This window comes from Suncus etruscus, chromosome 6, assembly GCF_024139225.1.
Source record: "Suncus etruscus isolate mSunEtr1 chromosome 6, mSunEtr1.pri.cur, whole genome shotgun sequence".
NCBI lineage: Eukaryota > Metazoa > Chordata > Mammalia > Eulipotyphla > Soricidae > Suncus > Suncus etruscus.
In genome coordinates, this window is record NC_064853.1 from 35,041,622 (window position 1) to 35,053,796 (window position 12,175).

Sequence of the window (12,175 nt, forward strand, 5' to 3'; positions counted from 1 at the left end):
AGCCACAGACTGTCTTGCTGTAGCACGGTCACCCCCCTCCGTTTCTTTGACGTTCCCAAAAAAGTAACACAGCTTTCTTTGAAGGGTTTTACTGCTAATACTCAGGGAAAGAACATGTGAGGTGGGGTGGGGGTAACAATCAGACAAGGGGAAGAGTGAGGTCCCTGGATCCCAGCTCCCTGAGGGCTTCTTTCATTCTAAGGCTGGACCTCAGACCTCTTCTCCTGGTCACAAGGTCCCTCCACTGCAGGCGGCTCCGCCCAGCCAGGAATGCAAAGCAAAGCTGGGGCACAGAAGGCAGGAGCAAGCAGGCCATGGCACCGTGCCCTAAGCAGTTCATACACCATTGAGAGGGCCACAAGCGGTTATGCCCATCACGCAGGTATGTCCTCAAGGGTCAAGGAACGGTGCCCTAATGATGTGTGCGAGTACTACCCTACTTCTATTTCCACCCAAGGAGATAAAGCTAAGAACACACCCTCTCATTTTCCAGGGCAAGAAATCAGCCTGGAAAGGGAAAAAAAGGGGGGGGGTCATTTTTACTTGAGTCCCTTCTCGGGACTTCCTGGAGATGCTGGCTTCAAAGGTGCTAGGAAACCATTCTCCAAAACATGAGGGAGGGGGCTTGAGGCTATGGGGGCAGAAGTGGATGCTGAAGATCTTCCTCCACTAGACAGCTGGGTGTCTCCCCCAGACCCCAGGCTCCCCCATAAGTAGTAGTCCTTATCAGCCTGCTCGTCCATGTGGGTTTTCTGGTGGCGAATGAGATTGGAGCTTCGGGAGAAGTACTTTCCACAGACCAAGCACAGGTAGGGCTTCTCCCCTCTGTGGGTCCTCTGGTGGGCTCCGAAGTTGGAGATATCGCTGAAAGTCCGCCCACACTCGGTGCACTCATAAGGCCTCTCGCCGGTGTGGGTGCGGTGGTGCACACCGAAGCTTGAGCTGTTGCTGAAGCTCTTCCCACACTCGCAGCAGATGTAGGGTGCTGGCTCCAGGTGGGTCCGGTGATGCACAGCTAGCGCAGAGCTCTGGCCAAAACTCTTGCCGCAGATGTCACAGCGATAGGGCCGCTGGCCCATGTGATCTTGCTGGTGCGTGGTGAGATCTGACCGCCTCCGGAAGCTCTCCTGGCACTTAGGACACTGGTAGAGCTTCTCCTCCAGGTGGATGCGCTCATGGCGGATGCGGTTGGAGCTTCTTGAGAAGCTCTTCCCACACTCAGAGCACTTGTAAGGCTTCTCACCAGTGTGGATCCGCTGGTGTGTTCTCAGGTTGGAGGGGTTATTGAAGGTTTTGCCACACTGGGCACATATAAAAGACCTCTGTCTGGCCACAGGCTTTAGATAAGCAATAGGACCCAGGCCACCTGGCTCTCCAGCTGGGGCAGGGACTTTCTGCCATAATACTTGGGGATGAGGGTGGAGCCCCTCTGGCCATTCCGCCGGGTTCTGCTGCTGATGTGGTTTCTCCTCACCTGGGATCTGAAGGCCTCCATCATTTGCTCTCCAAAGTTCGCCCTGCTCCTCAGGCAAGTCGGGTTCTGGCCTCTGTTCCTTTTCGCTGCCCATCTCTGAACCCTAAGAATGAACACAAATGACCAACACTTGAATCCTCTGCCAGGCCACACTACAGGGAACCTTGTTTTCTGACTGAAGGACTATATAACAGAAATAACCTCAATTTGCTGAAATATTTGAACACCTTTACAAAATGAAAGGCTTAAAAAAAAAAAAAAAAAAAAAAAAGGGGGCCGGAGAGATAGCATGGAGGTAAGGCGTTTGCCTCTCATGCAGGAGGTCATCGGTTCGAATCCCGGCGTCCCATATATGGTCCTCCCGTGCCTGCCAGGAGCAATTTCTGAGCCTGGAGCCAGGAATAACCCCTGAGCACTGCCGGGTGTGACCCAAAAACCACAAAAAAAAAAACAAAAACAAAATGAAAGGCTTTTGCAGTTTTTTTAAAGCTACAAATCAGAGCATGATGAGGACTCCAACTTTGTGCATTATAAATATCGCTTTTAATCACACCGAACAACAGTATAGACTTTAATTCCTGGGCAAGCAAAAGAGTTCCCATTAGGTCATGTCCTCTATGCAGAAGTTAACAGATATTCCTTTTGAATTAAAAAAAAAAAAAAAAAAGGAGGGGCCCGGAGAGATAGCACAGCGGCGTTTGCCTTGCAAGCAGCCGATCCAGGACCAAAGGTGGTTGGTTCGAATCCCGGTGTCCCATATGGTCCCCTGTGCCTGCCAGGAGCTATTTCTGAGCAGACAGCCAGGAGTAACCCCTGAGCACTGCTGGGTGTGGCCCAAAAACAAAAAAAAACAAAAACAAAAAAAAAAAGAAAAAAGGAGGGGCCAAAGCGGGGGCACAAGCAGTAAGGCGTTTGCCTTGCACGCGCTAACCTAGGACGAATCATGGTTGGATCCTTGGCATCCGATATGGTCCCCCAAGCCGGGGGCAATTTCTGAGCACATAGCCAGGAGTAACCCCTGAGCATCACCGTATGTGACCCAAAAGCGGAAAAAAAAAAAAAAAAAAAAAGGCTGGTGTGATAATAAAGCAAGTAGGGTGCTTGCCATATATGACTCCTCCAGGTTCAATCTCTGGCATCCCATATGATCCTCTGAGCACAGCACTGTCAGGAACAATTCTTGAGTGCAGAGTAAGAAGTAATCCCTGAACATTGCCGGGTGTAGCTGAAACAAAAACCTTCCAGTGTCAAAAAGAGCATGACAAGGTGAAGTGCATGCTTTGCATGTAGGGGATCTGAGTTTGGTCCACTGTACTGATAGTCAGTAGCCTGAGAACCACTGTCTAGGTCTGAAATCCAAGAAAACTAAAACTAAAAATACAATTCTTAAAATGTATTCACCTGGGCCGGGCGGTGGCGCTGGAGGTAAGGTGCCTGCTTTGCCTGCGCTAGCCTAGGACGGACCGCGGTTCGATCCCCCAGTGTCCCATATGGTCCCCCAAGAAGCCAGGAGCAACTTCTGAGCGCATAGCCAGGAGTAACCCCTGAGCGTCACGGGGTGTGGCCCAAAAACCAAAAAAAAAAAAAAAATGTATTCACCTAGGGAACCAAAGCAATCTAGTATAGCAGGTAAGGTGTTTGCCTTGCATTCGGTCAATCAGAGTTTAATCCCCTGAACTCCACATGGCTGAATACTTCCAGGAGTGATCTCTGAGCACAGCCGAGTGTCAAACCTGCCAAAAGTATCCATGGACTCCTGGCAAGGAGCAGACCCTAAATATGACTAGGTATGGCCCCAAAGCCAAGCAAACAAAATCTCCTTTTTTTTTTTTTTTTGTTTTTGGGCCACACCCTGTGACGCTCAGGGGTTACTCCTGGCTATGCGCTCAGAAATCGCCCCTGGCTTGGGGGGACCATATGGGACACTGGGGGATCAAACCGAGGTCCGTCCACTTGCAAGGCAGACACCACCTTACCTCTAGCGTCACCTTCCCCGCCCCACAAAATCTCCTTTTAAAGCATTCATACTGGGGCCAGAGAAATAAGTACAGCTGGTAAGGTGCATGCAACTGGCCCAAGGCCACCTGAGCACCACATATGCTCCTGGAGCATGAGTGATCCCTTAGCTTAATGATCTAATCCTTCAAGATTAAACCTTGAGCACACTGGGTGTGGCCCCATAACAAAAACAAAATAGTATCCATGTAGGGTCAGAGAAATGGTTCAATGGGCTAAGTGCATGTTTGCATGCTAGAGGACAATTCAATTCAATTCTTTGGCACCACATGGTCCGGAGTGCTGCAAAGGGTCAGGTTGTAGTCCCCAAACAAAACAAACCCAAAAAGCATTCATTTACTAAATGAACAGTAACCCTGAGCACCATCTGTGGCCCAAAAACAAAATTAACACTGGTACCTCCTAATACATCAAAAGGCCTTAACTTCGTTCTGATTGGTCAAAATATCCATTTTCAAGTTCCATACACCACTCAGGTGTGTTCATGCATAACAATACACCACATTCCCACACTAAACATACTCAACACCATTTCCAAACCAAAGACCTAGTCACATGTCATCAGATATATCATGTACACAATACAATGCTCCGACACATCATCCAGACATTAGAATCATATACCATACAGAAACAGTTGTGATATCACATTTCATAAACACACACAAAAATCCCCCTGCCCCAAAAGTGCAGCAAAAGGCCTTCTTACACAATCAGTAAATGGGGACAGAGATATAGCACAACAGGTAAGGTGCTTGCTTTATATGAAGCTGACCTGGGCTCAATCCCCTTGTACATCGTAAGATCCCCTAAAGCCCATCAGGAGTGATCCTGAGCACAAATTCAGGCATAAGCTCAAGCACTGTTGGATGTGACAATTCCCCCAAAACATGCAAAGCTGCAGACTCATATACATTCCTACATCTTGGAATTGTACAGACTAATCAAAGTATTTTTAATAAGAAGAGTGGTGCTACTTGTGGGCACTGAAGAAATGGCACTAAGGAGAGAAAGAACAGGGGTTAAGGTGCTTGCCTTGAATTCCACTGACCTGGTTCTACTCCCTGGCACCACATATGGCCCCCTGTGCACCATCCCAGGCCTGGGATCACTAATACACAGAGCCAGGAATATTCCCCAGAGCACTGCTGGGTGTGGCCCCCAAACACAAAACCATCTTTTCTTCAATTATTGCTAAAAAACAGTAGCATAGGGCCCAGAGAGATAGCACAGCGGTGTTTGCCTTGCAAGCAGCCAATCCAGGACCAAAGGTGGTTGGTTCAAATCCCGGTGTCCCATATGGTCCCCCGTGCCTGCCAGGAGCTATTTCTGAGCAGACAGCCAGGAGTAACCCCTGAGCAACGCTGGGTGTGGCCCAAAAACAAAAAAAAAAAAAAAAAAAAAAAAAAAAAAAAAAAGAAAGAAAGAAAACAAAAAAAGAAAACAGTAGCATAAAATTAACTACTGGGATTTAGGGTTGGGATATCTCAACACTGACACTTATAACTGCAAATTAGTCAACCACTCGAAGTTTCATTCTACTCTTACATCACTAAGTTTATGTCTAATACTAGAGGGCTTTATACAAATAGAAATGCCTATAATATAATCAATGTAATGCATAGTATGTCTTTTAGCAAATGATAGTTGCTATTACAGTTACTGAAGATTAGGGCCAAGGATGTGGCTCAGCAGCAAAGTATATGACTTACATGCTTAAGTACTGGATTCCACCTCCAGCAAGCGCGTGCGCGCGCGCGCACACACACACACACACACACACACACACACACACACACACACACACACACACACACCACACACACCAGTAACTGTTTTGGTTTGGGCTTAGGACCACACCCAATACCACAGAAAAAGAAAAATCAGCAACAATGGTTGTTTGGTTAGGGGACCACACCCAGCAGTTCTGGGGACCATCCCCCTAACCTTGTGCAAACAACTAATGTTGAAGACCAATGTGCTAGCTCTGTGAACATGTAGCACATTCTCAAACACCATCCTTTGGATTTCTCATAGTGGCAATGAGGAGTAAATAACTGCTGAGCAAAAAAACAATGTTAGTCCAAGGACCTTACACTTACACGTTTGTTTTTATTTAAAGTCAGTTTCCAGGAGCCAGAGATAACTCAAAGGGCTAAGTGCTTTGCATGTCCCAGACAAGGGATCCCAAAAATCTCATGACATCCCACCCAGTAAGCACAATGTAGCCCAATTCTCACCCAAATGTTTTCAAGAAGCTATGATGTTTAATAATTAATAATTAATAAATGATGTTTAAATACTCACAAGAAAGAAAAAGGCTCCTGGGCCACTGCAACAGCACAGAGGATAGGGCATTTGCTTTGCTTAAGGCCAACCTGGGTCTGATCCCAGCATCCCATATTGTCCCCCAAGCTGGCAGGAGCCAGGAGAGATTTCAGAGCACAAAGCAAGGAGTAACCACCGAGTTCTGGCAGGTGTGGCCCAAACAAACAAACAAAAAAAAGAGGCCCCTTCCATGATCTTGTCAGAAACACACACACACACACACACACACATACAAACACACATACCCCACACACACACCCACACACACATACAAACACACATACCCCACACACACACCCAAAGTAATAGGTTCAGCAGGTAGAGCACTTGACGAGCAAGGAGAGATGGCAGTGATGGTTGGGCAGAGCTGGAAAAATGCTTTGAGTATCACTGGGTGTGACCCAGAAACAAAATGAACACCCCAAAAATCCTTTCATTAAAATAAAATAAAGCCTGTAATTTTTGTCTATCCATAAATCTAGAAAGGAGATTGATTCTTGAGCTCAGAATTAGGAGTAACCCCTGAGCATCACCAGGTGTGGCTCCAAAACAAAACAAAAACACTTCTTTTAAGAGAGTCAGCTAACCCTCCTAGCAAATATTAGCAAACATTGGGGTCACAGGATCTCCTTTACAACTGTTCGACTCTGCCAATGTAGCTTTACAGTCATAAAGAACACATAAATGTGGCTGCATTCCAATAAAACTTTATTTAAAACTGCGCTTTAACAACTTATTTGGCCTGCAGTCCCCTTTTCAGAAAAATGACTTAACACTTCCTCTCTCACTAAGATCTCACTTAAAGCAAAAAGCAAAAAGTACCTCCAGAGGCACCCAGGTTACTACTGCCAATCTCCCCCATCTTTCCAGTTACCCTCCCACACAGCAGGTGGTGCCACCCACTTTGTAAATACAGATCTAAAACAAAGAGGGGAGGGAACTAGCACAGCTGGTTAAGGCTGGAGTCCTATCCCCAGCACTGCATTTGTACGGTTCCCAGAGCTTCACTAAAAATCGATTCCTAAGTTCCACTGGGTATAGCCCAAACACACCACCCCCACTCCCCAAATAAATAAAAGAGCATGTGGGGCGGATAGTAGAAAGGTTAAGGTGCTTGGTGCTTGCCTGGCACGCAACTGCACCACATGGCTCTCCAATATTGCTGAGGCGGCTTAAGTAATTAGTCAATGCATATTCAGGCTCTTGCCAACCACAGGCCAATGGGGCCAAGAATGGGGAGGGGGGTCGTTCCCCCCCCCCCACATACACACGCATACACTCCTCCAAGACTCTTCTGCTACTTGCTAATCTGGTAAGAGTATCTGTTTTTTGGACCACTCCAAGGAACAAGTCCAAGTCAGCCACATGTAAGGCAAGTTAGTATCCTATTCACCCACTGTACTAACTCTCCCAGTCCCTAAGAGTATTTCTTTTATTTTTTTAATATAAGTCTTTATTTAAGCACCATGATTACAAGCATATTCGTAGTTGGGTTAAATAATATTTTTTAAGAATTGTAAACGCCAAATAAAAAAATAGTAAAGGTCCGATAAAAATCTGTTTGTGTTCTCACCATTTTCTGATTTTTTTCTTCTAAATTAGAACCCCATTTCCCTCCCTACAGCATTCTCACCTTTTATCACTTATTTGCACATTATCTGCCTCTGATACTAAAATATAAATTCCAAAGGGTTAGTCTCATGTTTTTCATTCACTCAAGGAATGTTACCCTGATTTAGAGTAAAGGCAGTCACTAAGTCTTATCTCTAATAAATATTTGCTGAATTGAATAAATGAAGGTCAGGACTGTCTTTAGACCTGTTTCATTCTCATTTATGTTCCTCAGAAAACTCAAGATTCTATTGAACTACTTCCTTCTTTTTCACCCAGAGAATCCTGTACCTTTTACAGTAATATGCAATGACCAGCATATGTTTCTACTAGCCCTTTGTAAGAACACCTTAAGGGCAGCACTGGGTCCTTTTAGTAAGTTCTCTCCAGCAGGAGGTCCAGTGAACCCATTCCCCATCTTTGCCAACTGCCCCAGGGCTCCACTATCTCTCCCCCAACATCAGTCCCCCCTCCAGAAAACAGAAAAGACTTTCAATCCTAATGTTGAGAACCTAGAACTCAGAAAACTGACTTTACAGAGGGCTGAATGCAGATCAAAATCAAAGCAAAATAATTATTCTTCTGGTTCCTCCCTCAAAGTGCATTATAAGTACAAGATGAAGTTGCTGGGGCTGGCCAGGAGCTATGCCTCACTTACTTTTGCACCCACCCAGCACCTGGCAAATTATACTGCAACCAGTAATAGTGAATATTTATATTTGGTTTGGGGGCCACACCCAGTGTTGTTCAGGGGATCCTGTGATGATGGGAATTGAACCCAGGGCTCTAAAACACAAAGCAAGAATCCCAGTCCTTTGAGCTCTCTCCCCCACCCAACAGTGAATATTTTTGCGTGTGGTTGTTTTGGGCCACACCTGGCAGTGCTCGGGGGACCATATGGTGCTGGGAACTGAACTCAGGCATCCTGCATGCAAAGCACACTCTCAGATGCCAGCCTCTCAGGATGTATTTTCTTTTTTGTGTTAAGTCCAAAACTGGACTGAGCATTTTACAAAGGGAAAAAAAAAAACTCACTCATTTTTAACCACTTATCTTAGAGAGGAACAAACAAGATCAGATTAATAGTCATTTGTCCCAAAACGGCACAGAGCAAATGAGTGACAGAACTGGGACCTATGCCCGTCAATCCAAACAAATGCTTTTAAACAAAATCCTAGTTTTTGGAGGAAGAGAGGGACAAAAAGGTACGGAAAAGGGGCCTCTTTAAGAGGGAAGGTTAAGTAAAGGAAGGAAGACAGAAGGAAATAACAGTGATACCAGGGAGTTCAGATAAAACAGGCTAATCTCCTTGAAGAAGAGACTGGGAATATATAGCAGCATTGTGGAATAGGTGAACTTCGAGGCAGAAAATTGCAGAGGGGGCAGCGCATTATGTGCCCAGAAAACGAAACGGTGCAGGTAAAATAGAGAACCTATTTCAAAGATAGGCAAGCCAATCCTGAGATAGAGCTAGCTAGAACCATGCGGGTCCCGGGAGAGATTTTTTAGAAAGAGGAACGCTGATAGGGCAGTTGGCTCAGCCGCAGACCCGGGTTGGATCCCCGCACTGCATGCATATGGTCCCCAGAGCACAGAGCCAGGAGTCAGCCCTGAGCACAGCCGGGTGTGGCCCAAAAATACCCCCCAGAAAAAAAAAAAAAACCAACAAAAAGAATCAACCTCCCCCCCCCAAAAAAAAACACCCACACAAAAACCCATGGGAGTTCCGAAATGCCAGGGGGAACCAAAAGCCGACCATATTAAAGCGGTGGAAGACTCGAGCCAAGTAGGCACCGAGGGTGGGGGGCCCAAAGAAACAGCTCCAACGGCTAGTGGAGCAGCGCACGCATGGCGCTTTCGTAACTCGTTACCACATGGTTCCCCCCCAAAGCACGGACAGGGTGTGGACCCCCCCATTCCACCCCCTAAAAAAAGCAGCAAAAAAAAATAGAACAGCTAAGAAGATGCAGCTCTGAGATAACAGATGCGGACGCCGAGGGCGAGAGAAGGGACGCAGCTGGAAAGTTGTCTGAAGGCCAAAGTTCCTTTTCTTGGGGGGGCACGAGTCCAGGGTTGGGGAGCAGGCCTGTGGGGGGAGGAGGTGGAGGGGAAAGGCCTGGAGAAGGGGATCCAAAGGGGGGGGATAGAAAAATGGGTCAGAGGAGAGTCCAAAAAAATAAAAATTAAATAAATAAAATAAATAAATAAATAAATAAATAAGCAAGCAAGCAAGCGGCCAAGGGACCGCGGCCAAGCAAGAGTCTGGCTGGGTTCTGCGTGAACGGGGAGCGGAGAGGAGGAGCGAATGGCGGAGTCCGAGGTTCGAAGCGGCGGGAGGGATCGGGGAGAGGGGGTGGCTGGAGAAGTGGCAGCCGAGGGAGCCCCCAAATTAACGGGGAGCTGGAAGAGGGGGGATCGAGACTAGAGGGTTTGGGGGGTGCACCGAAAGGACCACAGGGCCCCATCCGCTCCCCCGCTCGATCGGGCAGCCGACTCACAACCTTCCAACTCCCTGAAGCGAGCGAAGGAGCCGGGCTAAGTTCCCCCCCGCGAGAAACGGAATCCGCTTTCCAACCCCTCCAGCCCCGCACGCGCCCCCGGGGTTCGGCCCGCACCCACCTCGCTCCCGCCGCTCGGTCAGAGACTGTGCCGCCTCGAAGGGCCGAGGGGAGGAGCCGGAGCCGGAACCCGGCGAGGATCCGCCCTCCCCTGCTGGGATTGGTTGTTGGGGGTTGCCCTTCCTTTCTATTGGTCAGATGAGCTGTCACTATCCGAGCAAGACAGGCATGCTAGCCAATCACCGCGGACCTCGGGCGTGGCCTGCTGGGAGTTGAAGTCCAGAGGGAAAATATGTAGCTCCCCCCCCCAAAAAAACTCACAAACTTTACTTAGAGAATGGTTCTTTTTTTTTTTTCTTTGCAGGTCCCTAAACTTAACTTCCACGGGTTAGAGACCGAGCCTGCGGATCCCTAAGAGGTTTAGAATGAGAGAGAGCTCAGCTACAGATCTCTCAGGGAGTTGCCAACTTTGTTTCGACTTCCAGTTGGTTGGTGACCCTTTGGGGGTGGGGGTGGGGTGGCAGAGGAAAAGGGGGGCCCCACACCCAACAGAGGGCTACTTCCGGCTCTGTGATCTGGGGGGTCGCTCCTTGCCTGGGGGCTTGGGGGAGGAAACCATGCTGTGTCAGGAATCAAACCTGAGCTTTCTTCCCCTGGCGAGGGCCCCAGCTCCCGTCGTCAAGCTCACTCCGAACCCCCCCGAGTTGGTGACCCTGACAACCCTGCACTCCCTCCCCTCCCAGCCTGACGTCGTTCATTGAAAGGCAAAGACGTGTAGAACTAATAATAATGAACCTAAAAATGAACTAATAATGCACACAGCGCTTGGCCGAGGAGCTAAACGTGCCTGTCCAAGAAAACAGACTTGTTCTGCCAACGCCCCTCTGCAGAGCTCTATCTGAAAAGTTTGTTCTGGCCTTCCAGCAAGTGAGACACAAAACTGAATTATATCCAGGAGGAGAAACGTTCCCCCCCCCTTTTTTTTAAAGTCTAACTACTAGGTGGGCAAAAACAAGAAAACAAAAAAATAAAACCAACTAAAAACAAAACAGAAAAAAAAACTACAGTTTCTCATAATCTGCTCTGTGTCTCAAATGTGTAGAGCACAGCTAGATAAACCAGATTTATAATCCCAGTTCCACCACCTCGTGATTTGTTTGGAGATCCATTTTCCTACCTTCTAAAATTCCTGGAAGAATTGTTGTAAGGATTAGGTGAATAATTAAGTGAATAATAAAGCTTCTGCCTCCACAGATGTAAATTCTATTTCCTGCTGGCCAATTCTCTGGGGTGCGGTCGGTGAACAACATGAATTCGTTTTAGGATCAGGATGTTAAAGGAAAGTATGTTTGAAATTTAATCTGAATGAGTGAAATATAAATACTCCATAAATACCATTAGTTTTATAAGCTGATATAAATAAAATGCTGAGAAGGCAGACTCAGAAGTAAAACTGTGACTTTATTTTTAACCGTGGTGAAAACTTTCCTGGATTCCAGTGGTTTGGAAACCAATCCTATAATGTGTTTTTTCTCTTAGTAGCCCAAAAACTTTGCCCACAACTTTTCAATCACGAAAATAACAGCATGCCGAACAACTGATAGGAAACTTTTATTTAAGAACTGTACAAAAGCAAACACATTTCCACACAAGGTCTGTGATGATTAATTTTGTGTCAACTTGACAAGGCCAGAGGGTACATTACTGAATCAAATCATTTGAGGGTCACGAACCAAGGACATTATACAGTGGGCAGTGCACTTGCATGTAGTCAATCCATGGTTCAATTCCCACTGCCGCAAATACTCTCTGGAGTTTCTCCAAGACTGAGTGATCCTTGAAAGCGGACCAAGAAGTAAGCCCTGAGCATTTCTGTAGGGCAGAAAATAAATTTGGCCCCAAAATAAAGTTTGAACGTCACTAGCAGTAGAGCACTTGTCTTGCATGTGTGAGGCCTTAGGGTTGAATCTTCCATGCCACACATTCATACAACACACACAAATACATTGTAGGTGTTTCTTAAGAGAGTTTTTTTGGGTGAAATTGACATTTGAATCGGTGTAGTGTGTCCAGAAGTTTGCCCATCCTAAAGCTGTTGGGTTCCATAAACCAATAGATGGCCTACAGAAAACTAAAACGCTGATTGGTTCCCCAAGAGAAAGAACCCTTCCTGCTTGATAGACTTAAG

The 12,175-nt window shown here is 46.9% G+C and overlaps 1 protein-coding gene across 1 annotated transcript; it reads right to left on the minus strand.

Annotated features, from left to right (window-relative positions):
- Positions 1-73: 73 nt before the first annotated feature.
- On the minus strand, positions 74-10,094 carry ZNF691 (zinc finger protein 691). The gene is made up of 2 exons (XM_049774927.1): positions 10,049-10,094; positions 74-1,577 (listed from the first exon to the last, which is right to left on the minus strand). The coding sequence occupies exon 2, from the start codon at positions 1,566-1,568 to the stop codon at positions 540-542; it is 1,029 nt and encodes a 342-aa protein (XP_049630884.1). The 5' UTR covers positions 1,569-1,577; positions 10,049-10,094; the 3' UTR covers positions 74-539.
- Between the last annotated feature and the right edge of the window lie 2,081 nt (positions 10,095-12,175).